This window comes from Electrophorus electricus, chromosome 22 (assembly GCF_041902795.1).
Source record: "Electrophorus electricus isolate QZ-2024a chromosome 22, ASM4190279v1, whole genome shotgun sequence".
In the NCBI taxonomy this organism is placed as follows: Eukaryota; Metazoa; Chordata; class Actinopteri; order Gymnotiformes; family Gymnotidae; genus Electrophorus; species Electrophorus electricus.
This window is the reverse complement of record NC_137518.1, coordinates 488,882-516,775: the sequence shown is the minus strand read 5'-3', so window position 1 is coordinate 516,775 and position 27,894 is coordinate 488,882. Positions and strand designations below refer to the sequence as shown.

General features: G+C 40.4%; 1 protein-coding gene across 5 annotated transcripts in view; it reads right to left on the bottom strand.

Moving 5' to 3' along the window:
- The window catches only part of LOC113582019 (nck-associated protein 5-like), a 68,041-nt gene that overhangs the window by 4,478 nt on the left and 35,669 nt on the right, over positions 1 to 27,894 (bottom strand). For all 5 annotated transcript variants that reach the window (XM_035520655.2, XM_035520657.2, XM_035520656.2 and 2 more), the window contains exons 4-12: positions 18,875 to 18,943; positions 18,620 to 18,658; positions 17,946 to 18,065; positions 13,659 to 13,745; positions 4,207 to 7,190; positions 3,534 to 3,666; positions 3,359 to 3,437; positions 2,288 to 2,569; positions 691 to 830 (exon numbers count right to left, since the gene is read on the bottom strand). In XM_035520655.2, the coding sequence (XP_035376548.1) occupies positions 691 to 830; positions 2,288 to 2,569; positions 3,359 to 3,437; positions 3,534 to 3,666; positions 4,207 to 7,190; positions 13,659 to 13,745; positions 17,946 to 18,065; positions 18,620 to 18,658; positions 18,875 to 18,943 (3,933 nt within the window). The remainder of the gene's footprint in view (positions 1 to 690; positions 831 to 2,287; positions 2,570 to 3,358; positions 3,438 to 3,533; positions 3,667 to 4,206; positions 7,191 to 13,658; positions 13,746 to 17,945; positions 18,066 to 18,619; positions 18,659 to 18,874; positions 18,944 to 27,894) is intronic.

Genomic DNA, 27,894 nt, shown 5'->3' with positions numbered 1-27,894 from the left:
CCATAATGTTGCCAGTGTTTTATCAGCTGTCTACAAGCCACTGTAGGTGCTTCAACCAATCACATGCTGACATCACTTTCAAATGTTTTTCACAGATCCAAAGATCCAGTTTCACATTAAGGAAACTCTACCATGAAAAAAATATAATAAATGACACAAGACAGCACTGTGTGTAAATAATTTATATGTGTGAAGGTGATATCAGTTCAAACATCAGTTCAAAACTGTTCACAGACTCTGTTTATGCACCGCCAGTGGACAACCAGCAGAATACAGCGGTATGGGACACTTTTCTCTATGACAAGTGTCCTCATGCCCTTTTTCTGTATGGATCTTTAAATAATGTATGCTGAGCAGGGCTTTCAGCAGACTCAGTGTGCATAAACCAGAGCTCCTATCTGCTCCAGCATGAGGGAGACGCACAAGTGTCAAGAACTGCTGAGCACACTTTCTCTGAAGTGACCTTCATCGGTCCTGGCTAAGGCTGCCATAATGAGTGCTTTAGTAAGTCTACCCAAATGTTTTGAATATGAATTGACCCATCACTACTGAATAGAAAGTTCAATTTAAGATGATAACTTGAGCTGACCATACTCCAAATCACAATGAAGCTTCATTAACAGTGTCTGTATGAAGCACTTGTTGATTGTTGTGTTTATGTCCCAGACGTAGGAGGAAGAGTGGACTCACCAGTCTGGAAGGCGTCCCTTGGTGTGCTGCCTCCATGTCCTGTTGGTACACGTTTGTAGGTCCTGCTGACCCTCTCACATTAGGGAAGGTCCAGTTCTTGGTAGGTGGTACTTGCAAATGGGCTCCAAAGGCACTGATGTCTGCAAAGCAAGAAAGAGTTTGTAAGATGAGTGTGAGCCAGCATGACCAGAATGAATCACGTGGTTCTCATCAGTTCTTTTAGTTGAAGTAGAAGGAAAGCAGCAACACCAATATGCTGTATTTGCACTATATGACCCTAGTGCCAATGACATAAAGAACAGTGGTCTGGAGTTTTTAATGATCTATTGTTTATCCTGTCATAGTGATATCAAAGGTCTCATAATACTCTTGTGAATGGGTAAATGGTTGTATTGAATTAATAATGTGTGATTATTTAATTTTTTCAAATGAAAGATACACAAAAGATATACATAGAAGTGTTGTATTAGCAGTTAAAAGCCTGGGTCATTGCAGACCCAACTGCATGATGTGGGTTACGTTATTCCCTTTCAATTTAAATTAGATAATTCACTATTGAACATTTTCAGCCTATTAATTGTTGAAACTCTTGATGGGAAATGAACTGCCAGGTTATGGGAAGAGACCAAAATAACAAGGAGGGATGGTGGAATTTCGAGGGGATGGTGGGATTGTTAGGATGATGGGTTTGTGAGGGGATGATGGGATTGTGTGGGGAATGATGGGATTGTAAGAGCATGATAGGATTGTGAGGTGATGATGGGATTGTGAGGGGATGATTGGTTTGTGCAGGGATAATGGGATTGTGAGTGGAATTAGGGGATTGTGAGGGGATGATAGAATTGTGAGGTGACGATGGGATTGTGAGTGGATGATGAGATTGTGAGCGGATGATTGGATTGTGAGGGGAATGATGGGATTGTGAAGTGATGATGGGTTTGTGAGGGGATGATTGCATTGTGAGGGAATGATGGGTTTGTGAGGTGATGGGTTTGTGAGGGGATGATGAGATTGTGAGGGGAATAAGGATTGTGTGGGGATGATTGGATTTTGCGGGGATGATGGGTTTGTGAGGGGAATGAGGGGATTGTGAGGGGATGATTGGACTGTGAGAAGATGATGGGATTGTGAGGGGAATGATGGGATTGTGATGTGATGATGGGATTTTGAGGTGATAATGGGTTTGTGAGGGGATGATTGGATTGTGAGAGGATGATGGGATTGTGAGGGGATGATTGGATTGTGAGGGGAATGAGAGGATTGTGAGAGGATGATGGGATTGTGAGTGGATGATGAAATTGTGAAGGGAATGAGGGGATTGTGAGAGGATGATGGGATTGTGAGAGGATAATGGGATTGTGAGGGGGTGATTGGATTGTGAGGTGATCATGGGTTTTTGAGGCTTAACAATACCCCGCCTTATTCTTTAGAAATCCATTTAAAATAAATAATTTAAGTAAATTACACAATACTGTTGTAAAAAAAAGTTACCTTAGCAATTGTTATGTTTAAAATGGGTTAAAATATACAAGTTAGGAATTTAACTCAAAGGTAATATAAATAAATAAAGTATTAATATGTATAAAAGGTTTTGCACCTTCATGAATAGTGCCAGAGAGATGCACATTTGCTCCCTTGGCCTCCAGAGGTGAACTGTAGAGAACACAGGCCTTCACTTCCTCTAAAGATGACAGCTCTCTCTCCAGGGTGTGCGCTTTGCGTGGGGCTTTCATCACGGCTCCATGTTTTCCCTGAGAAGTGAAGGAACCTTCCTCTTCCTGAGGCTTGGGAAGTCCTTTCCCTGTGCCACCACTGCCATAGTCTGGCAGCGGGAATGTGCCTATACCACTGTCAAGGGTGCGCATGGAAGAGCCAGAGCCTGGAGATGTGCAGAAGGAGGAAACAGCATAAGAGTAATTTCTGATAACGTGTGAAGGTAATTCCTGTAAGGTGCCACGTAGTCATGTACTCAGTGGACATAGATGAATGTAGTAGGGCATGCATATCAGCTGGTTGGTCTCAGTGAATGCAGCCCTATGGTTGAGCTGATGGAGTTTATTAGATGGTTGGTCACAGTGATGGCCACAGTAATCTGTGACCATCATTGATATATATATATATATATATATATATATATATATATATATATATATATATATATATATATATATATATATATGTATAATTTTATATATATATAATAATTATGTACGCTGTAGCAGAACATTTTAAACTAACTTTTTATTGCATATTTTATACAATATAAATTTCAAAGCATTACAAACTCCAGTACAACTGACCTGACACTGCAATCATCATAGCAGTGATATGTTGTTCAGTGTAATAAATGACTTGCTCATTTGCTTCAGAAGGTTTGTGCACATATTGGCTTCAAGACCTCCTGAGGTGCCAATTAAATGGCAAACTCCCCACCACTGCCAGAGTCAGATGCTCTGCTGTGTTGTATACTGTGCCACTCCAGAGAAGCTTACACCCTCTGGGACCAGATCAATCAGATGAAGACTCAATTACAATTCATGTCAGAAACTAACGAAGAATGCCATGTGTGATAAGTTCTCAGGCAAAGCTTCTAGTCCCGTGATGCTACCATGGCAGAAAAAGGAAAGAACGAGGTTTGGTATCAAAAAAGACCTCATTTGGATTTCACCTGTGAAGTGTTGTGAGCTGATAGACTCTGCCAGACTCTCATCAGATGTGATCTCATCACGGCTCACCGTGTCTGGACCCTGAAACAGGGAGAGGAGAGAATGGTGGGTTACACTGTCAGTCTGCACACTGTATCAGTGAATGATCATCTTAAAATACGCCCAGTGAGTATTTACTTTGTCTATGTCCTCCCTGGTCCTAGTATGACAGATGTTTCTCTGGTGGCTGAAAACAGGACGTGATCTCTTGGAGTCAAAGGACAGTCTCCTGTGCACCATGCTAAAACCAGCAGCTCCCCTCTCATCCACCCTGGAAAAAAATAAAACATCATAACAACAATTCATTTTATTATCATATTCACATTTTTTATCTTCTGTGCTGGTGTGTTTGCAATGCTGAAAGCAAAATTGATAGTGCCAAGATTCATAAATGTCAGAGCATTACATTAAATATCCACTCACTACTTTTTATAATATAAAAAATGTACAGAATTTTTCCAGAGGTTCTCCCATTTAGTTATGCTAATGTATAGTAATCTTTCTCTTTCATAGAATTTCATCTTCAGAGACTCCTGATAATTGAATGTATGTATATTTATGTTTACTGTATATGGCAGATGTCTTTGCCCAGAGTGACTTACTGGAATACTTTGCAACTTCTATCAAATTCATAACCAAATTCATAAACAATAGGCAGTTCTGTGTAAAAGGTTAGTGCACACTGACAGGCAAAAAAATGCTTTTCCATAGATGTGGCTTTGGAAAAAAATTGGTCAGATGACCCTGATCTTTTAGCAATACCACAGAATTATGCTACATATTTGTACATTTTCCTGTAAATAACCTTTACCTGTTCAACAGCTGTTGCATGAAGTTGTCAGCTGTTACTCCTCTGTACATAAGTGATAGCTGACCCTGCGCTTGGTCCATAACAACTTCACACGAGTGTCCTCTCCCAGGACAGTCAAGCGCAATCCCTACTCCATTCACATAGACCCTTTCTTCCTCCAAAGCCTTCCTCAAGTCTTCTGCCTTCTCCATAAGCTTAGAGATGTTTAAACTTTCCACCACCTTCCTGGGCCCCCCTTTACTTCCTGAGGCATCCTTGGCTCCTGAGGATGATGATGATGACATATTAAGCTTAAGTTTGGACATTTCAGATTTGCGATTAAGAGCTGGAAGCTTGCTTTTCTTCAGGCCAAACCAACTGGCAATCCCATTCGATGTTTTGTGTTTAGTTTCTGCAGTTTGGCCTCGATCTTGGCCCTGCTGCTTCATCATATTCTCCTCTATTCCCCGCATCACCTTTTGCTCGATGGCTGACTGAAGCACAGGTGCAGCAGACGAGAATCTTTTTTGCTCAAAAGCAGGAGAATTAGACGATCCAGCTCCAGATCTTGGGCATGGCAGAGGTGGGACATTGTCTACATGAGCAACAGTCTTTCTTTTCCCAGCTGTGAGCTTTGGTTTGTCATCAGTGCGTGATGGCTGTCTCTGGAGGTGGGAGCGCTGATCCTGAATCACCTTCATTCCTCGAGGATAAGAAGGGGCAGTGCTGGCCTTTGAGGGGGACTTGGACTGTACTCTAATAGGGCTACTTTGAGGACTTGGCACTGTTTTGCTGTGGTGTATGAGAGGATTGGGACACTTTCCATAGCTCCGCATCACTACAGGAGTTTCATGTGGGGTTGTGGTGGACATTCCAATTTTCATCTTTTGACTGTCTGGTTTTGCTACATAATGTTTTTCTGTTGAAGTGTTTATATTCATTGAACCAGGTCCCTTAACATAATTGCCAAAAGTATTCTTAGGGTATGGTTTCCCATCAAGTGAATCTGTATATTTTGAATGTTGGTGTTCAATTGCGATTCTTTCACTTTGTCGCTCTGCTGTTTTGGATCTGGCACTATTTCCTGTGGATGCTGGGGTTTTACCTCGAGCACTTTCTGCTTCCTTTTTTCTGGCATTTTGCTGCAGATCCTCAGTGCTCTTGAGTTTGCCAAGAGCTGCCAAACGTTCTTTGAATGGGTGATAACTTGAATCAGTTTGAGGCTTGCTGGAGATTGTTCTTTTTAGTAGTGACAGCTGCTTGTCACTTCTTTTAGCCACAGTTTGAGATGGAATAGAAGTGCCGTGCTGTTGAGCAGACATGGGATCTGGAGGTCTCCTTTCATGGTATTTCTCTTTCATACTGGAGAAACTGTTCTGCGGTGCTTTGCTTGCAGCAGAAGATGAGGTTGGTAGGCTGAAGTGATTTTGGGACCTTTGCCAAGCAGGACTCTCTGTGTCAGTGTCCTGGTCTGAAGCATCAGAAGGAGATTCATCTGTGGTTTCTGAAGAATCTGAGCTCTTATCGGAGAGGGGACTTAGGACCCTTTCATCCCTTAAGCTAATTTTCTGCTTCTCTTTAGAGTCAACCTCCTCTGAGGTTATCTTGGGGGTTTTGGAATGGGAAGGATCTATAATGTTTTCATAGTGAGCTACTGTACCAGCTTCCAGTGGCTGTGAGGAGGACTGGTTTGCTGAAACCTTGCTTGTCTTAGGGGCTGAGTGGCTACTGTAACCCGATTCCTTTAAAGAAACGGATGAACAAGGGCCCTCAGGCTTTGGTGGAGAGGTGGGCGCAGAGTGTGTGCCAGGGTAAGTGCCAGTTTTTAAGGTAGTGAATGGTTTACCCCTCTCTGTGGTGGTAGATTTACAGGACATGACAGGCGAGTGGTAAACCTCATAGTTATTCCTACAAGGGATTTTTGAGCTGCGTGTAAGTTGAGGACTTAAGTGGAAAGCATTGGATGTTGGCGTATTCTCTGCTATTAAAGGCATTTTGAGTAGCTTGGAAGGAGATGAGACTGGAGAAGGTTTGGATTCACCACACAAGGAGGGAGACCAAGTTGAACTTTGTGCAGCCTGTTGCTGTGTAAATGCTGAGGCAGCTGTCTCAGACAGCGAGACTGGGCCATACGACTCTACTACTTTCCTGGGAACAGAAGTCTGATTGGAGGAAAAGACTCTGCTGCAAACTTGGACTAAGTTCTGATACTCAGGTGATATGGCTACACAACCTGCATTCTCTCCTGATGCCTGCACACCCTCAGATTCCCTCCTGCCTTTATTAACATCTTTAACACCTTTTAACTTTGTAGATATTTCTTCAGAGTCTCTTTCTTTTAAGTCAAAGTTCTGCTCACCTAACTTTACATTTGGTTCAGAGCAACTAACACCCACAGAAGAAAGGTGTGAAACTGTGGCCTTTGTTACTTGTTGAGAAAGATGAGTAACATTCACTCTACACTGAGAACTTGTGCTGTGTATGTCAGGACTGCTTGTTTTGACTACACACAGCAACTTTGCCTGTGCATCTGTATTTTGTGCTGAAGCCCTATGTTCTTCTGAAAACATTTGGCTGTAGGTATCATCTTCTCTGCCAGAATGTGATGTGATGCTAAGTCCCGGATTACACTTAAGCAGACTGTCCAAGCTGTTTCTTTGCAACAGAACACGACAGGATGGACAGCCACCATATCTCAAGGATGCACGACTGTCTCCCTCCTCGTTAGCATATTCGTGAATGTCAGTGTCTGAACTGGAGTGCCGGCAATGCAGCTGACGTGGGGATGGAGTTACAATGGTAGTCATCTCTCCAGCTAACAATGCCTGTCCATGATAGTAGTAGCAAGTAGATGGATGAAACTTAAGTGGGTCAGTCTCCTCCAGTTTGCGCAGAACCTCCAGGATATGTGCTTTTTTCTGGAGGAACGGAGACATGGATGCCACAGAGGAGGTGGAGACTTGTGTTGAGTTTCCTGTGCCAATCTGTGTGCATTCATCGTTGTTCTAAAAGAGAAAAGAAATCTCAGCAACTAAGCACTATACTGGAACAAAGTGTCTATTGTGATTATTTTTATCTTATTTCACAAGCATTAAGTTTACATGAATCACATGATTCATTTTACAGCATTTAGCTGACGCTTTTTTATCCAAAGCGACTTACAATTATGACTGAGTACAACTTGAGTAATTGAGGGTTAAGGGTCTTGCTCAGGGGCCCAACAATGGTAACCTGGCAGTGGTGGGACTTGAACCAGGCATTAACCATTGAGTTACTACTGCCCTAGTATTCTATTTACAGACATTGTCATAAAAAAAAACAACTTTACAGAAGTTCTCTAATTACAGGCCAGAGGCATCATTGGCATGCAAAAGCTCCCCAATATGGTGTAAGCAAAACCTTTTTAGAGGAGCTGGACTGGAAGTCAAACTTTGATATTGATATTTTGATATTGCATTTTTTGAACTGCAGTGTACTAGCACTCAGAGATTATCCAGAGGATGAGTAAACAGTGCTAATGTAACACATGATGTTAGATACGACATGTTTAATTGGCATTCAGCAATGAACACCAACACCACACACTCTACAGTGTAATATTTTAACTGCACACTCTTTTTAGATTTCATGCAACACTAGGATAAATCCATTGCAATATTTTTGCTCTCCGTTCAGTATTTTTTTATTTTTTCACTATTAATTATTCATCTCAGCACCTTGATCACTTCCCTCGGGTACTGTTGCACCCATGTTATATATTGGAACTGTATTAACAAATTAGTATAAAAATCACTTGTAGTAAAATTATTGATATTAGTATTATTTTATGTAAATTAAGTCTATTGTCCTATTGTTTTATGAAGGCAACATCTCTTGTCAGTTTAATAGTATTTTGTGCAGCGTAGGGACTACTCAGAATCAGAATCTCTTGATTCTGATTCTGATTATAAATCCCAGCAGAAGCTCAAATGACAAAACCACAGGAAAACACATGTTGTGCATGTACAGAATCCCACTACAAACAGCTGTCAGAAATCAGTGTCCAAGCCAGGTGACCTGACTGTTAGGAAACTAAAGCAAGACCTGCATTACCATACAGTCATCTCATCAAGCCTGGCACTGGTCACTGGTTTATAACGGAGGGGCCTACAATATGGCTCAAGCACTAAGTTGTGTATGTGTATATATAAAATTACAATTTAAACAAAAGTATTTTTAAGTCATTAAAAATAAGAAAATAAGAGTAAATGGGTGACAGTGATTTACAGCAGTTTGGTTAAAATTATGAGATCTTCTTTTGTTTTATGACCTTAAAGTAGACGTTTCAGTTTCAGAGTCTTGCTGATTCCCTATTGTCTTCATGCATGTTGGAGGTTTACTATAATAAACACTGTTACTTTTTAATTTAGAAATAATAAAATAAAATCAAGTGAGCAAAGGAGAGGTCACATTAGCTTAAAGCATCCAATCATTTGCTTCAGAAATGAAGCTTCAGCAAAGAATTAAATATGCATTATTGCCTTAGCGCAGCTCTAGAAACGAACCAGTGGGGTAAGCAAAGCCAGAGCTGACTGAGCATTTCAAATGAGTCTCAGGCTGATAAAACTGTTCCAAAGCCCTTTTGGATAACTAATCAACTGTTCTACACTCAGGCACAGTCACCAGTGATGTCAGAGATTAGAAGAGTGCAGTGTTTCTACTTAAGAAAGAATAAATGTATGACTAAGTAAAGAGAGAGAGGATAAGGTGGAATACGAGGGGAACTACTTTAGTTTCACACGACTGGCCTACCCTGAGCAACCAGCTTTATCTTTAATTAAAGAAGCAATTAATTTTGTAATCGGTTGGAGAAAGTGTGCCCGCACTCGGCTTCCTTCATGTCTCTGCTCCTCCAGACTGAAGGAGCCCATTGGAAATACATTCAGCCCCTAGCAGTGAGACCTCTGGGGCATTATTACATTAGGACAGATGCTGAGGCGTTGGAGAGAAACATAAGAAAGACAGTAAGTTAAAAAAAAAAGAAAGTGAGACAATGAAAGAAAGAAAAACAAATAAAAACATGATAGTTTAGTGACTAGTATTCAGCTTGGACAGCAGACTTTGACAACCTGAAAAGCTCCTTTTTCCTTTCCAGTATTATGTACCTGGGCTTGAATGAAACCTGCAGCTCCTTTCTGATCCACTAGGCTGAAACCTTCTCTGAGGTCAGTGTGTGGTGATTCAAGTTGTGCTGCAGATTCCGTTCTGGATGATTTAGTACTTACTGAAGATCCAATTTGACCTCCTGATGCAGTCAGACTTTCCTCCACCTGAGGCAGCTGATGAGCCCATATATATGCATCATGTTTATGCAACCCGTGATAGACCAGGGACAGACCAAGGAGTGTAGGTGCTAGATAGATTCACCCATTTAAGGCGGTGGGGGAAAGCATACATGTGAAATGAGGCTCATTTCATACATTCGCTCTGATGAATAATAATGACAGCGTTGAGGAAGTGGGATGGAACGCTGCTACTCTGTCATATGAAAAAAGAGCAAGAGAAGACTGAACAGAAGACAGAACTGAAGACTGAACTGAAAACTGAACTGAAGACTGAACAGAAGACTGAACAGAAGACTGAACTGAAGACTGAACAGAAGACAACTGAAACCCAGTACACATTATCGCTGTATTTAGTAGTAGCATTAATACAGTAAATGAATGTAAATATAAGATTACAGTAACTTGAATTACATGAATTACTAACAAAATTTTCTTCTTGGTGGCAACTGCATGGCAAATGCATGCTGCAAACACAGACGGACAGACTGGCAGGACATGTGGAGACAAAAGTGTCATTAAATAGTCCAGTCCCTGACAGACAATGCTTCCAACCACCTGGGTGATGTTACGCCAAAGGGTCTAGACACAAAGGAGAGAGTGTGTATGGAAAATAACCGAAGAAGCTCTAAAGAGCTGGAGCTGGAGGTAAAAGAACGAATAAGGGAAAAAGTAAGGCAATGTGTCTGTGTTTAGAAGGAACCCAAAAAAATCTATATTCAATTTGACACCTCTGTTCCCTACTCCTCCCAGAGAAAAGCAGTCAGTGGACTTAAGGGCTGGAATGATTGGGTGAGTGTGTCCCTCATTTTCTTAAAGGACATTTGTCAGCAGGACACCACGGTTCCTCCTGAGGGCTGCCCACAGCACAGTCATTTACAGAGAAGAAGACAGTGAGGAAAAAAGAAAAGAGAGAGCAAGCAGAGAGAAAGATATGGAGGGAGGGAAGGAGAGACGGAGGGAGAGATAGAGGGAGAGAGAGATAGAGTGAGTGAGGGAGGGAGGGAGGGAGGGAGGGAGAGATAGAGGGAGAGTGAGGGAGGGAGGGAGAGAGAGAAAGAGAGATAGAGGGAGAGAGAGAGAGGGATGGAGGGAGAGAGAGAATGAGATAGAGGGAGAGTGAGGGAGGGCGGGAGGGAGAGAGAGAAAGAGAGATACAAAGGGCCAAAGGGGATACTTAAGGTAGTGGAGAGCAGTGCAATTTCAACTCAGAAAAAAACGTAAAAGGTAAGTGATTAAGAAATAAGTGTCTGTTGACTACCAACAGTTCAATCTTCAATCAGAGTTATCCTTCAGCAGAGGAGATCTATGGCTCCACTCCTGGAGAATTCTATTAAGAAGGCCAAGGTTTGTTTTCAGGGGACATTGATCAACCTCAATCATAGTAAACTCACTACAGCTTTAGTTATGCTTAATGTCTGAGCTTACTGCACACGTGGTTATTAGAACATAATTTCAGTCATATTCAGAAGCACCATACATCCACACTTCATGAGACATAATGCCTTTATAGAACTTGTAATGGAGAATCAGTCAGCAGTATAAACCAGTAGTATAAACCAGACCTCCAGCAAAACTGAGCACTAGCCACATCAAGTACCAAACCATAACAAGCACTAACCACACCAAGCACTAAACCACACCAAACACTGACCACACCAAACACTAGCCACAAATCAAACTAATCCATACATTTTTCCATATCTTTTTAGAAACCTTCCCCGCATGTCACATTCAAAACAACACCAGACTCAGCAAACATTAGTGGAAGTGCATCCTGTAGGTTTTGAACACTGCTAACTGAGCCTATATATATATATATATATATATATATATATATTTTAATATATTGGTTTACACAACAGATTACTGAAAACTCATATTATATCTCATACTCATACACATCTGGTCATGACCTTTTTAATACTTTTACTGCTTGATCAATTTCCATATATGAGCAGCAGATGTGTAAAAATGCATAATTTTATGAAATTATTTTATGAAAATGCATCATTTTCATTTGATTTCCGTTATGTTTTTACAGCCACTGATTGTGGTGCATGGTTATTTATGTTGCCTACTTATTTTGTGTATTTACTGGGCAAGCAGACAATACATAAAGATTACACAATATATCCAGAGACTAACTAAATGTCATAGTTTGAACTGTAACACTAACAATAATGGTCCGAATCACTTGGACTCTGAAATAAACAGTTTCAAACTGTTAAAGGTTAAGAAACAGTATTTCAAGATTAAAACCATATTATTTAGTCTGTCTTACAATGGCATATATTAGTTTATTTTTTATTATGGTTTACAATTGACTCAAAACTAAATCTGTCTTATACAAAGCACTTGAAATAACATGAACAATGCTAGCGTTACATAAATCAAAAAGGTTGCAGTTAATTTTCTTTTCTATGGAAACCAAGATGGCCTCACAATGTGAAATGCAAAAGTAAGTGCGGAAAAAACAGAAATGATTTAATTTTGAGGATCATACGGGCTAGAGCTAGAGCGAGCATACAGTCTAGCACCCTACATACGGACTAACACCCTACATACGGACTAACACCCTACATACGGGCTATCACCCTATATACAAGCTAGCACCCTACATACGGACTAACACCCTACATACGGACTAACACCCTACATACGGACTAACACCCTACATACGGGCTATCACCCTATATACAAGCTAGCACCCTACATACGGACTAACACCCTACATATGCGCTATCACCCTACATACGGGCTATCACCCTATATACAAGCTAGCACCCTACATACGGACTAACACCCTACATATGGGCTATCACCCTATATACAAGCTAGCACCCTATATACAAGCTAGCACCCTACATACGGACTAACACCCTACATATGCGCTATCACCCTATATACAAGCTAGCACCCTACATACGGACTAACACCCTACATATGCGCTATCACCCTATATACAAGCTAGCACCCTACATACGGACTAACACCCTACATATGCGCTATCACCCTATATACAAGCTAGCACCCTACATACGGACTAACACCCTACATATGCGCTATCACCCTACATACGGGCTATCACCCTATATACAAGCTAGCACCCTACATACGGACTAACACCCTACATATGCGCTATCACCCTATATACAAGCTAACACCCTACATACGGACTAACACCCTACATATGGGCTATCACCCTATATACAAGCTAGCACCCTACATACGGACTAACACCCTACATATGGGCTATCACCCTATATACAAGCTAGCACCCTACATACGGACTAACACCCTACATATGCGCTATCACCCTATATACAAGCTAGCACCCTACATACGGACTAACACCCTACATATGGGCTATCACCCTACATACGGGCTATCACCCTATATACAAGCTAGCACCCTACATACGGACTAACACCCTACATATGCGCTATCACCCTATATACAAGCTAGCACCCTACATACGGACTAACACCCTACATATGCGCTATCACCCTATATACAAGCTAACACCCTACATACGGACTAACACCCTACATATGGGCTATCACCCTATATACAAGCTAGCACCCTACATACAGACTAACACCCTACATATGGGCTATCACCCTATATACAAGCTAGCACCCTACATACGGACTAACACCCTACATACGGGCTATCACCCTATATACAAGCTAGCACCCTACATACGGACTAACACCCTACATATGCGCTATCACCCTACATACGGGCTATCACCCTATATACAAGCTAGCACCCTACATATGGACTAACACCCGACATACGGACTAACAACCTACATACGGGCTAACACCCTACATGCGGACTAACACACTACATACGGACTAACATCCTACATATGGACTAACATCCTACATGTGGACTAACACCCGACATACGGACTAACAACCTACATACGGACTAACACACTACATACGGACTAACACACTACATACGGACTAGCCTCATACATCTGCAAACACAACTGTAATTTCATTGTTTTTTAGTGTTGCATATTGGACTTGAATACCCATACACATGCTATTGTGAAATATTGCAACTGCTGTTAATCTTAAATCAAAACAGATTTAACCAGAGGTTCAAATAACAAAAACATTCCCCAAAGCATCTTACCTTGACCTCAGAACAGAGTGTTGTCACATTTACAGTGCCAGGAAACACTGGCTCACTGCTTCGCTCCAGACATGTAACTGGTGGCACCTATGAAGGACAAAGCAAAGTAAACATAATTATCCACACCATAGAAATACACACATATATCCAAAAAGACAATTTGATGCATTAATCTTTAATAATGTAATGTTTTTTTTTCATTGAATCAATTATACAATTAAAATGTTGCCAATCATCTAAAATTTTTTAGCATTTAATCTTTACTGATTATTATGTTTACAAACATTTGTACATTCAACCAATTCACACATGCTTACAAATCCAAACAAGCCATTACATATTCTGTTCACCCAGTCTTTTAAATTCTTGCAAAACAAAACAAAAAAAAATCACATTAGACAGATATGATAGTCTCTTTCAGTACAAACTCTACTAAAAGTAATTAGATTGCTGGTTGGGAGATAGCGTGAGACTTCCCTGCACTTATTACATTTCCCATAATGATGGAGGTAGAGGGAGGGAAGCGGTGCAGCCTCAACAAGAGAGAAAGGCTCCTTTATCCGGAGTTTAAAAGGGCCCTTAGAAGTGAGTGAGTGACAGAGAGATTGAGTGGTTACAGAAGCATTTGGGACACATTCAATCTCCATGTGCATTAATAGAATTTTCTCCTTGCAGCAATTACAGCCCAGAGTTGTTTACATTAAAAGCTGTGCTGTGATTTCACCACCAAACTGCTCATGTCTCATCCCTCTCTCATTCTCAGCCTCAGCTTCATCTCTCTCTCTCGCTCTCTCTCTCTCTCTCTCTCTCTCTCTCTCTCTCTCTCTCTCTCTCTCTCTCTCTCTCGTTCTTTGTGCTCAGTAGGCTTACACAGGAAAATTGCAAAAAATGGCAACAGGGAAAAATTATGGAAAAGAGGGAAAATCATTGGAATATGGGAAGTCATACAAAAGTCATACAAAAACATCACAAGCTTCTCATTGGCTTCTCGTCTTGTCAATTTCTGAGCCAGTGAGAAGAGGATAAAAATGCATGAGGAGAGAGGAAGAGAGGGGAGATAGCATTGTGTGAACCATGGAGGCTGAGGAAAGGCCGAGGTACAGTGCCCTGGAGACTCACTTCAAAGACCTCGGCACAAAGACCCAGTTCATTGTGTTCCATATCAAAGACACACATGCCGTAATAATCTTTTATAAAACAGTGAATATTCTGTGGGTTTTGCAAAGGTGACTCATACATTCAACCCCAGAATGTAAAATCTAGAGGCACAAATGTCATGGAATTTTTAACCAAAGATTTCCATTCTTTTGCTTTACAGTTTACAAGGTATCAGCTTATTATTAATATACGATCAATATATGGACTTCTAAATACAATATACAAAACAAGTATCCTGTAATACTATAAGGATTTTTTTTCTATCAGGGATAAATATGTCAAACCCTGCACAGTAGCTATAGATGTTTTTATAGATGTTTTTCAGTAGCTATAGATTTAGACTTACCAGGAGCAAAACTATATTAGTAAAACTGTATATCTGGTTAAAAACAAACAAATAAAACAACCCCAGATTTAAATTCCATGCAGTGAATTCACATTTTGGCACTTTAAGACTTTTCATATAATTAAAGAATATGTGAACCATGCAATGTGGGCTTCTAGGAAACAAACAACGAAAACACTGACTGAGATGAATAACCAGAAATAAGAGTTCTGGATATATGTCCTGGATATTCTTGAATGTCACACCCTCTGGATTGCTACACAAGTCTACAGAAGTCACGGATTAGGAGCAGCTAGCCAGAAAAACAACAACAGCCTAATTGAAATATGAAATATGAATTTCAACTCATTGCACATAGCTGTGTAAAAAAGACCTACTTATTGTCATAAGGTTGGTGACATTGGATTCTTTAAACAATAAACAACAACAAAAAGGTTTTTCATGGCCTGACATCAACACTGGTGTTATATTCAGTTCTGTTCGCTGATCTGCAATGATGAACTATTTGTTCATTTATTTGGGGCTTGTAGTCTTCAGTTTCTTCAACTTTTGCAAAGTATTGTGTGGCCATTTTAACACTTCAGAGTGTCTTTAGTTCTCACAGGAAAAGAAACTGAATACAACATGATCCTTACGTCACCCTCACAAGCACACATACAGGTCAGAAAATGGCCCATATCCATACAGTACTTTCTGCCGCCTGATTTTAAAACATAGCTCTGGGATACAGCACCACCTGCTGGATAAATATTGCATTGGGCCGCTTTAAAATGTCTTGTCAAGCACATGTGCAAGTGATTTCCTATGGCTCATGGCACAGCACAACAGTGAATAAAGGGCACATTTCTGATAACGTATAATATATAATAACCTTTATCTAGTGCAGACTAGAACTAGAATACATGTGTGTGACTGAAGTGACAGTTACTGGTACTATAATCATGTATCACAGACATGGTGATGTTGGCATTGACACTGGCACTGGCACTTGCCCATCAAGTTTCCCGGTGTAAAAAAGTATCCTGAAGCAGTCTGGTGGCCTAATGATTCTCCACACCAGTGTTTTCTACCGGTCTGAAAGACGGTGAGTGGACAGACGTCATCACGGAGCTTTGGGAAATGGGAACGAGTTCGACATCACTGAACAGTTCACCCAGTACTGTGCTGCTTGTGCCAGCTGCATGTGACGTCTGATTCAAACATTAAAATCAGTGTTTTCATCTAAAAAGGTATTTGCTGAGCACAAACTGAGAATGACTATTACTGCCAGAAAAGACTAAAAACAAACACATTTTTGTTTAAAAAATACAGAATACCCATTTGAAACTGACTCTTCAAAAATATGCACGCATTTCAGATTCCGCTGATTGCGAAACTTGAATCTGCAAGTGAAAACCTCTGCGTGCCTGAAGGCTGAACACACAAAGACATGGAAAGAATAGCAAGGTGAGCTGAAGTGATCCAAAAATGCAAAAAAAAAAGAAAGTTCACACCACCACATTCTCTCCCAGTCATGATATCTTTATATCTCAGGCATGGAATGGGCATGCTCCCTCTTGTAAATGTGAAGTTTGAATCAGTCTTTATCAGCACCTCCATACTGTCATGTGGGTGGAAGCATGCTGTTATGTAGGTGGTGTGTGGATGGGACTGTGAGCCACGCTCCAACGCTGTTTGTGAGTCAGCGCACAGAGAGCAAAAAAAAATGTGCTGCTCTGATTTTTTCGTTTATTACATTCCAGGCTCCAATACACATTAAGCCCTGAATACTCTGTGGAGGTGTTATCAGTGGTCCCGTCTTCTACATGAATGCAAAATTTATGTGGCATGACCAAATAAACTTATCAAAGCAAGCATGATGGCAACAAGTATAAACAAATTTATACATTTTTAAATTTAGTCCACAACAAAATATGGAGAAATTAATCTTCATAAAGACATTATTTATAACAACTTGTTCTGATTAAATATCCATGCGCTATAGTTATTTTGTTATTTGAAAATGTATATTATCTTAAATCAACTAGTACTGAACAAGCACTTAACTAGTGCTGAACTAGTACTGAACAAATGCTGAACTAGTACTGAACACATGCTGAACTAGTACCGAACAAGTGCTGAACTAGTACTTAACTAGTGCTGAACTAGTACTGAACACACGCTGAACTAGTACTGAACTAGTGCTGAACACATTCTGAACTAGTACTGATCAAGTGCTGAACTAGAACTAGTTCTGCCCAAAACACCTGATTAGCTTCTTTATCTATCTCACCTTTGTGATTATTTAACATTCATTATGTGTGGAAACTCAGTTCATAAGAAAACTTGTGAGATGCATTAAGAGCTAATGTGCCAAATATTAAATAAGCACCTGATGATGTGAAATAGCTCACTACCTCGACAGCCCCAGAGAGCCCACAGTGCCTTTAACGTCTGTCCCCATCTTAGACTCATTAACTTGTTCTGCATGTTTCTAATTATCGGTATGTTTACAGGATGCAGTCTGGACATCTTCCTCTTTCAAGAACATGAACACATCGTAGTATGAATACATCATAGTCTGATCAGAGAGTCTGATCTCTGACACCCATGAGCAGACTACATGACTTTAAACACAGTCTGGCACAGTAACATTCCTCCTGGACCAGCAGGCTAGGTGCTACTTTACAGCACACACATATAACCCAGTATCCAGGAGAGGATCACCAGCAGTTAAGTCAAAGTTCTGTGGTGAGATTCCTTTTGATCATGTGGAATCTTTTGCATTCTAATTTCCATTGTACCTGTTGTGAAGTACTGGGGGAAGCTTGAAGTTTCTGCGTAAAGAGTTCAGTCAAGGTCCTGTTCTGTCTCTCCAGGTCAAACACACGCTTCTTCAGGTTAATACACTCCTCCCGAAGGTCCTGCACACACACACACACACACACACACACACACACACACACACACACACACACACACACACACACACACACACACACACATAATCACGGTCCCTCCCTGCCATAATGACACCATAGTGTTGTAGTGTAGAATTACAAACACACACACATAATCATAGTTCCTCCATGCTATAATGACACTGTAGTGTTGTAGTGTAGAATTACAAACACACACACATAATCATAGTTCCTCCATGCTATAATGACACTGTAGTGTTGTAGTGTAGAATTACAAACACACACACATAATCATAGTTCCTCCCTGCTATAATGACACTGTAGTGTTGTAGTGTAGAATTACAAACACACACATAATCAGGGTCCCTCCCTGCCAAAATGACACTGTAGTGTTGTAGCACAGAATTACAAACACACACACACACACATACACACACTTAATCATGGTCCCTCCCTGCTATAATGACACTGTAGTTTTGTAGTAATGGCCAGAGTAAATATTTGAAGTGGTGGGGAAACCCCACCAGCAGTGGTTAAGTCTTAATGCAGAGTTGTACCTTCTGGTTCAGCAGCGCCTGCACTACATGGTTGGCCACCTACAACCCAAACAGAAAGGAAGACGATATTCAGCGCTTCTTCTCCCATAGAGCCAATTTACATAAAACCTCAGCAAAGTGCCATGAAAAGGGAGAGAGGGAAAGCACTCCATCAGAACTCAAAAGGCCACAGAAATGAGGGAAATATATTTGACCATGTTTACCAGCTCATACTGCTGTATAGAGAGTCCATCTAGCATTAGCACTGGGCCTTACCTCATCTAGACATCGCTCATACGCTTCCCTCTGGTGCTCACTGGCCAGTGCAAGAGCTGAGTTTTCTGCCTACAGCAGAGAGAACAAAAATGAGAGAACATGAAGGTGTCATTTTGTGATTTACAAAAAAAAGAGTCAAACTTCAACATCCTTCATCACAAAGCAGTCACCCCTTTTGACCTGAGCCCACTGAGGGTGGGAGCACATCTATACAAACCTCATTATTTTAACACTGTTTGCCTACTGCATGCTTGCCTACTGCGAAGTGTCTGTGGCATCTGTGAACGATCTGCACATATTTACCTCACGTTCATAAGCCTTGTTTCTTTGCTTTTTCTTTTCTTTGCTCTGATTCTTTAGAAAGAAGTTTGTCTGGACACTAAAGAGAAGAACACATTGAAGGAACCATACAACAAGCTCAGTCGATCAATCAATCAATTGATCAATCGGTCTGCTTGCAGTGCTTTCTCTGATAAATGCCATACTGGCCCATGTAAGGTATTAAAGTTCTTTACACTAAATGACTTACTCCAGCCGGACCACTTGCACAGCAAACACATGAAGGACTCATTTTAAACATCACATAATGGGGATTTCTTAATTTCTTTCAGCATGCTAACCTTGGATTAAATTTCCAGAGACACATTTGCAACACCCTTTTAGACAGTCCTATTTGTCTTAAAAGGTTCTAAAGCTGTATGGTCATTTTTCAGGAATATCTCCCCATGGAATATCTCCCCATGGCTAACTCACCCTAAAACATCTTTGTAGGTGGCTGAGGTTTTGACACTTTTCAGATATATTACTTGCAATTTCAGAATCCTGTTATTGAGTGATTTAGGCCTTTCTACAGCATACGCTGAAATCAGATCACCATTTTATTTATCCTGTTCTGAAATTAGAAATTCACTCTTTGGATGTGGCAGTATTTTAAACCCAGACTTCCACTAGCCTCAAGAGAGCCAAGAGCTATTACAAGCATCGCACTGTGTCTTCCATATAAAAGAACTACAGTGGACAAATGGATGAATAACCACAAAACAGTCAACTTTTTGGTTTGTACCAAATGTATTTATTTAATCAAAACTCTTGTTCTGCAAGTACAATAACAGCTGATTGAAATATCAGCCTGGCGTTAACTGATGCAGAGAAACACGTGTAAGACCTGAGAAATGTAAGCCAGCCGTTCTCATATATAACCCTTAGTTATTCCTCTGAACAGACCTATTCAGTCTGCATCCTCCACCCACTGCTACATAGAGGAAAAGAAGGGTTGGCTGCATTTCCTTGTGATCGACCTGACTTTTAATTGAGCAAAGGAAACACATGCTCGCCCAAGTGGATTTTATGAGGAACAAGGGTACAAATAAAAAAACAAGGAGGGCTGTTTACTCTCTGCCTCTACAGATCATTAAGGCTCAACAGCAGCAGAATTGATTGTAATTATAAGTAGAATGGGCTCTAGCCAGAAAACATTCACTAACACAGTCTGAAAAATGAGACAATATTGACTCAATCAATCAATAATTGATACTAATAGACTGGAGGAGTCAATAGACCTAGTTCCACATTTCACTTTACCTTTATGGCATTTTAATGCCATACAGGCAATCAAAGTGGAATAAGGGAATAAAGAATATGGAATTTTTAAATCATGTGCTGGTCAGATGTGGCCACAGATGACACCTTCAGATCAGTGTTGAATCCAAACAGTTATGCAGGTTTTCACTAGTTTTAGGGAAGCAAACGTCTTCTACTTCAGCCTAACCAATAGTGTGTGTGTTACAGTACTTGGCCACCGATGACAACGAACATTTGCTATGAACAATCATGTTACTGCAATGAATCTAAATAACATCAATACTGCCTGTGTGTGTGTGTTGTTTATATTGTATGTACATACATGTGTATGTGTGTTTATATTGTATGTACATATGTGTGCATGTGCTGTTTATATTGTATGTACATACATGTGTATGTGTGTTGTTTATATTGTATGTACATACATGTGTGAATGTGCTGTTTATATTGTATGTACATACATGTGTGCATGTGTTGTTTATATTGTATATACATACGTGTGCATGTGTTGTTTATGTTGTATGTACATACATGTGTGCATGTGCTGTTTATATTGTATGTACATACATGTGCATGTGTTGTTTATATTGTATGTACATACGTGTGCATGTGCTGTTTATATTGTATGTACATACATTTGCATGTGTTGTTTATATTGTATGAATAGACGTGTGTGCATGTATGTGCCTCCCTCCGTCACAATCTGCACTACATATCTCCCTCTTCTTTTACTTCTACTATTTTGTCCACCCTTCCTCACCCTGACTCTCTATCCTCTCTCTCTCTGGATACAGTTACAAATACTTTCATTTCTACACTCTCCTCATCAATGAATGAGTGCCCTCTCTCCTTTAGACCTGCTAAGTCCTCCCCACCTGCCCCCTGGCTAACAGAAACACTTCGCTGCCACAGGAGAGAATGAAGGACTGCAGAGAGGCGGTGGAGGAAATCTCGCGTAGATTCAGACCTCAGCTCATACAAGTCTCTCCTTTCCAAGTTCTCACTGGAAGTAACATCTGTAAAGTCATCCTACTACAGATAGAAATTCAAATCATCATCATCTGATCCATGCAAGCTCTTCACTATTTTTTCTTCTCTCCTTAATCCTCCCCCTCCTTCCTCATCTCTTACTCAGGAAGATTTTATCACCTTCTTTGAGGAGAAGGTTGCAGAAATCCACCAGTCCTTTTCCTCTGTTCCCACCCCTCCAACCAATGTTCATTCCCCAACATCCAACTTTTTGACTTCTTTTTCTCCTCTCTCCACAGATGAAATTCTTCAACTCCTGACTTCCAGCAATCCAACTACATGTCCGCTGGATCCAATTCCTTCTGCTCTGTTCCAGACAATTGCAAGAGATCTGTTTCCTTTCATCTCTGTCATCATCAACAACTCCTTATTTTCTGGATACGTACCTACTGCATTCAAAACCACCAGGGTGGTACCAATCCTCAAGAAGGCCACATCTGACAGTTCCAGTGTTACCAACTACAGACCGGTATCAGTTCTCTCTTTCCTCTCAAAAGCCCTTGAATGAGCAGTTTATAATCAATTGTCTCTTTTTCTCACCCAGAACCAGCTGCATGATCCAAATCAGTCTGGCTACAAACTGGCACATTCTACAAAGACGGCCCTCATAGCGGTGACTGAGAAACTTCATGCCGCTAAAGCTGCCAAACAGTCATCTGTTTTGATTCTTCTAGACCTTTCAGCAGCCTTTGACACAGTGAACCACAACATTCTTCTCTCTGTTCTTTCCAGGCTTGGTGTGACTGGCTCTTGGAGACGGTTTCAGTCCTATCTGGATGGACGGTCCTATCGGGTGACATGGAGAGGATCCACATCCAAACCGTGTAGACTCTCCACTGGTGTTCCACAAGGCTCATTATTGGGCCCCTTTCTCTGCTCTTTGTATACTCGTTCTGTTGGTGATGTAATATCTTCTCATGGTTTCTCCTACCACTGCTATGCTGATAACACTCAATTATTTCTTTCTTTTCCACGCTCTGACATGCAGGTCTCCAGATGTATTTCGACATGCTTGACTGACATTGCGTCATGGATGACAGCCCACCACTTGAAGCTCAACCCCAGTAAAACCGAGCTTCTGTTCATCCCAGGTACTCCCAAACCTTACCATGACCTCACTGTTTCCTTTGAGAACTCCCTGGTATCACCATCCAAAGCTGCCCGTAGCCTGGGCGTAACTTTGGACAACCAGTTGTCGTTCTCAACTCATGTTTCTAATCTAACCCGATCTTTCAGATTCCTCCTTTGTAACATACGAAGGATTTAACCCTTTCTTTCGCAGGAAGCTACCCAGCTGCTTGTGCAGTCTCTTGTGATCTCAAAGCTAGACTACTGCAACTTGCTACTTGCTGGTCTTCCTCTAAGAGCCATCAAACCTCTACAACTTGTCCAGAATGCAGCAGCACGACTGGTCTTCTATCTTCCGAATTTCACACGTTACTCCACTGCTGCGCTCCCTTCATTGGCTCCCTGTAGCTGCATGCATCAGATTTAAAACCTTGATGCTTGCCTACAAAGCCAAAAATGGACCAGCCCCTTCATACATGAGGTCAATGGTCAAAGCCCGATCTGTACCTCGAGTACTTTGAACCTCAAGTATGGCTTGGCTTGAAATAACTTGCTTCAGGTCTCATGGACGACAAGCATAGAGATTATTTTCTGTCCTGGCTCCAAGGTGGCATGAACTCCCACTTGCTGTCCAGACAGCAGAGTCCCTTGCAGTCTTCAAACGCAGACTGAAGACAATCTATTTGCGGAATATTTAAAGGACAACTGACACTGCTCCCTTATTGAATGACTAATTTAGTACTTATTGTAGGGCATTGTTTATATTGTTTAACAAACTCTAGCACTTATTGTTTATAGCACTTATCATTGTTTAAGATAGACCTCATGTATTTTGCACTTCTAGATATCAGCATTCATCCCTGTATTCTACAGTATTCTAGTTCATTGGTATGTTTAATTCTAACCTACTGTACTGTACTTAAATATATTCTATGAGCAAATGACAAAGCACTTTTGTAAGTCGCTCTGGATAAGAGCGTCTGCTGAATGCCGGAAATGTAAATGTAAATGTAAATGTAAATGTGTGTGTTGTTTATATTGTATGTATATATATATGTGTGTTGTTTATATTATATGTACATACGTGTGTGTATGTTGTTGTGATGACTATATGAGCATTGTGGTTACAGCATGTTTAATCTGGAGTGTCTGGGAGAATGATATTTTGAGTGTGCTATCAGAGTGGTATGTTGAGTGTGATAGAGTGATAAGTATGATATTAGAGTGTTGTGTTGAGTGTGATATCAGAGTGATATTCAGTGTGATATCAGAGTGATATGTTGAGTGTGATATCAGGGTGATACAGTCAGTGTGAAATCAGAGTGATACATTCAGTGTGAAATCAGAGTGATATATTCAGTGCCTTTTTGGTTATTTGGCTACTTTTAAAGACTCTCCCAGGTAACGAATGAGGTTGCAAACTGAGTTTGGTATGTCCTCTTAACAGACAAGTAGGTGTCCAAAAGTAGTTAGTGATGCATTGGTCGTCTTCAGATCAGTCCTGAGTTTGTAGATAATGCAGGAGTGTGCCATTAATTAGAATTTATATCGCAACTGTGAATTTACACTGGCATGAATATAAAGAGACAGCAAACGGCCATGTGGTTGAAAGCACTGGCTTAATCCTACGCCAGGCCAGAGAAGGGTGGTGTGACAATGGCCAAAGAAGCAGTAGAGAGTATTTATAAGCATGTGAGATGGCCAGCGTGCATCTCTAAAGATTTAACAGAGGCACTTAAGGGCATGAAGAGGCAGGCATTCACTCACAGGAACGTGTGAAGGAAGGAAGCACAACAGACTGAAATTGGCTGCAGTCAACTCCGCTCAACGTGAGGAACATCTTAATGAGTGTGCCATCCACAAACACAGGCCCAACGCAGCAAACACCGCATACTTATACATATGCATGGAAGAACTCCAATGTATCAAACCCTGCACACACCAGCTAGATGTTCTGGGTTTAGTAGCAATATGCTCCTTTGTAATGAATAAAACTGAACAGATATAGCATGAATATAGCAGAACTACATTTTGACTGTATTTTGCAATTTTGTTTCAGGCTGCTGCAGTGTGACATATATTTATCATTACAAATTCAATATTACTTCTTTATGGGTTTGTTTTGTTTGATATATTCTTGTCTTATGTACTGTGTACTGTGTACTGTCTAATTTATAACTCCAAAATATGTATCCAGAACTGAAACAGTCAAGTTTGTAGCGTGGCATCTTTACAGCTAAAGAGCTCAGAAGTACATCAACTCTTTCCAGGCTCAGTCCTGGGAACCCGCTGCCTTGTGAACCTTTCTCTCTGACATACTAAGTCAACAGGTTTGATCCAGTCTCAGCATATAAAAGAAAACAGACAGTAATATGCAAATAGTGCAGACAAGTTTTAGAGTAAGGAGAACTATGCAAGACAGCGACCTAAAATTATTACCATGCTAAGCAACAAATCAAAGGAAAAATTTTACTCTCTACAGCAGTGTCCCATTTTTTTTTTACCAAATATAAGCACAGCACTTGATGAAGCAGAGACTGACAAAAAAAAAACAAACACAAACAAGATGTCAGAGTGGCTGGCAACGCAGACACTGGTGCTGTTTAGAAGGTTCGGATAATCAATCTCATTGAGCAGATACCAACACATGAATACCTAGACTAAATATTGTCTAGGTACTAATGTAATATTTATTACTAATGTAATAAATATTAGCATTTAGTAGCCTACATTTTTCCAGGAACTCACACACTCACACTAATTAAAAATGTGTATTACAGACAAAAGCGCCATTATTCCAAATCAATCAAACTCATTATTCCAAATCAATCAAACACACATTCCAAGAACAATCATGGCCAAGTCACTTTACCAGTAAAGGGGTATTTGTACACACACTCTCTCTCTCTCTCTCTCTCTCTCTCTCTCTCTCTCTCTCTCTCTCTCTCTCTCTCTCTCTCTCTCTCTCTCTCTCCATCTATCTCCCCCTCCCCATTTGTTTCTCACTCTCTCCATCTATCTTTCTCTCTCTCTTTCCATCTCTCACTCTGTGTAAGTATGTGAGAGACATTTTTCATATTTCTTTTAATTTTTTGCTCCATATATGCAGTGTTTTATAGCACAAAGCTATAAGCAGCTGTGAACATTAAGTATGGCTATAGTGGACTCACTGTACATAGGACAAGCATCCTCTTGTGGTATGTAACTTCATTAACAAACCAAAAACATGAATGACTCAAATTAAATAACTAATCATGAACAAGTAAAGTTAGTAAACTTACAGGGATGTGCAGGTGATTTGTTGTTTCAATGTTCATTATCTAAATCAGTTAGAATATGGCCGGTGAGTTCTTCACAAATCAAACACACCAAACATAGTCCTTAGCAAAGGTCTTTAGTCTTTGACATATATGAGGATTTAAAAAAGTTATATGAGAAATTGTCTTGATTTTTTATTATTTGTTTAGGAATTTCTAATTACTTAATGTTTTTTTTGGTTAGATTGATGTTGGTGGGTTGCAGGAAAGCTATATCCAAGGTGTCAGGTGTCATTTACCTAACATAAGTGCACCCAGTTTTGTGCATTAACTGTACACATACATTTCTATGCATAGAATGTGAACGGGATCAAATTCTTCTTCTGTGTCAGAATGTATTTAGAGCTACTCCTAACCACGCGTATACAGGGACCCCTAGTGGTCGAAAAGTAAAGTTGAGTAAACTGATTATGATGAATTCCAATTCTAATTTATTGTCAATTGTCAAAATATCTGGCAAATTATAGTGCAATACAAAAGGCAAGATTATATAAAGATGTTTTTGAAGATTACATGCAATGATGCCTAACTTTGCTTTGCTTCAATATGTGACATACACGCAGCTGTGTGCACGGAGTGTTTGTGTAGGACCATACACAGCTGTGTGCACGGAGTGTTTGTGTAGGACCATACACAGCTGTGTGCACGGAGTGTGTTTGTAAGGACCATACACATCTGTGTGCAGTGAATGTAGGTGTGAGGACCATAAACATCTGTGTACAGGGATTGTGTATTTGTAAGGACCATACACAGCTGTGTACAGGAAATGTGTATGTAAGGATTTACACAGCATGAGTGTTTTTAAGGACTGCACACAGTTTTACACAGTATGAGTGATTTTAAAGACTGCACACAGTTTTACACAGAGAGTTTTTAAGCACAGACTTCTTTGCTGAGAGTGTTGAGAGGCTCATTCGTCGGGTTCATTTCCCTGAGTTATTTTATTTCTGCCAGCAACTGTCTTAACTCTTGGAAAGACCAACAAAACACATCAATAGCATCCCTATGCACACTCAAGAGTTTACTGAAGGGTTTCTAGCCATGTGAACACTGGAGAAACTGGAGAAAGGCTGGCATCTCCCAGCCACTCTGAGCTGAATAAAGCCACTTATCTTACCTTCACATCACTCACCCAGCAGAGCGCTTCACGTTCAGGTACACTGACAGAAAAGACAACTGTAATGAGGGATTTCCATGTCAATACATTTTCCAAATGTAATTGTGGCAATAGAGTGTACACACAGACATTACATTACACCCTTTTGAGGAATTCACAAGAGAAAAGAATGTCTGTCAATCAATACAGGCAATTTGTGACACATTTGAGTGTCATCACCAACTGGCCAGGGAGGACTTACCCTTTCACCGGACACATGGGACCCCTGATCCTTTTGACTGGCTTACTGGTGAGTGTGAAATGTAGTAGATTGCCATATTGCACTACATGTGCATTTAGCTGATGCTTTTATCCAATTATGACTGAGTACAACTTGAGGGTTAAAGGTCTTGCTCAGGGCCCCAACAGTGGCAACTTTTCAGTGGTGGGACTTGAACCAGCAGCCTTCTGATTACAAGTCCAGTACCTTCACCACTATATGGGGGTTATGCCCTGCAGCCCTGATTCCATGTTTTTAGGATATTTCAACACAAAGTACTCACACAGTTAGCAGTTATTCTAGCATTTATTTCTTTGAAAACAACAAAATCACTTCCTTTAGTTTGGAATTTAGTTATTTCAAATTAGTTTTAATCTGCTGTAGTTTCTCATCGATGTCTTCATTGCTTGGATGTCTTCTAGTTGCTTTACCTGCACAGAGTCAGCGAGGACCCACAGCGCCCCAAAGTTCTAAGCCAACATGGTATGTGGATCTACATAAAAAACAAACAATTATTTTTGCAATTATTGTGTCTCATGCTGTGATTCAGCATATTTAAAATAAGCCTATGTTTGGATACAGTTATGTTTCTGCCAAACTGTTATGTTGCAAGTGTTAAATTACCTGTTAAAATTATACAACTTGCTCG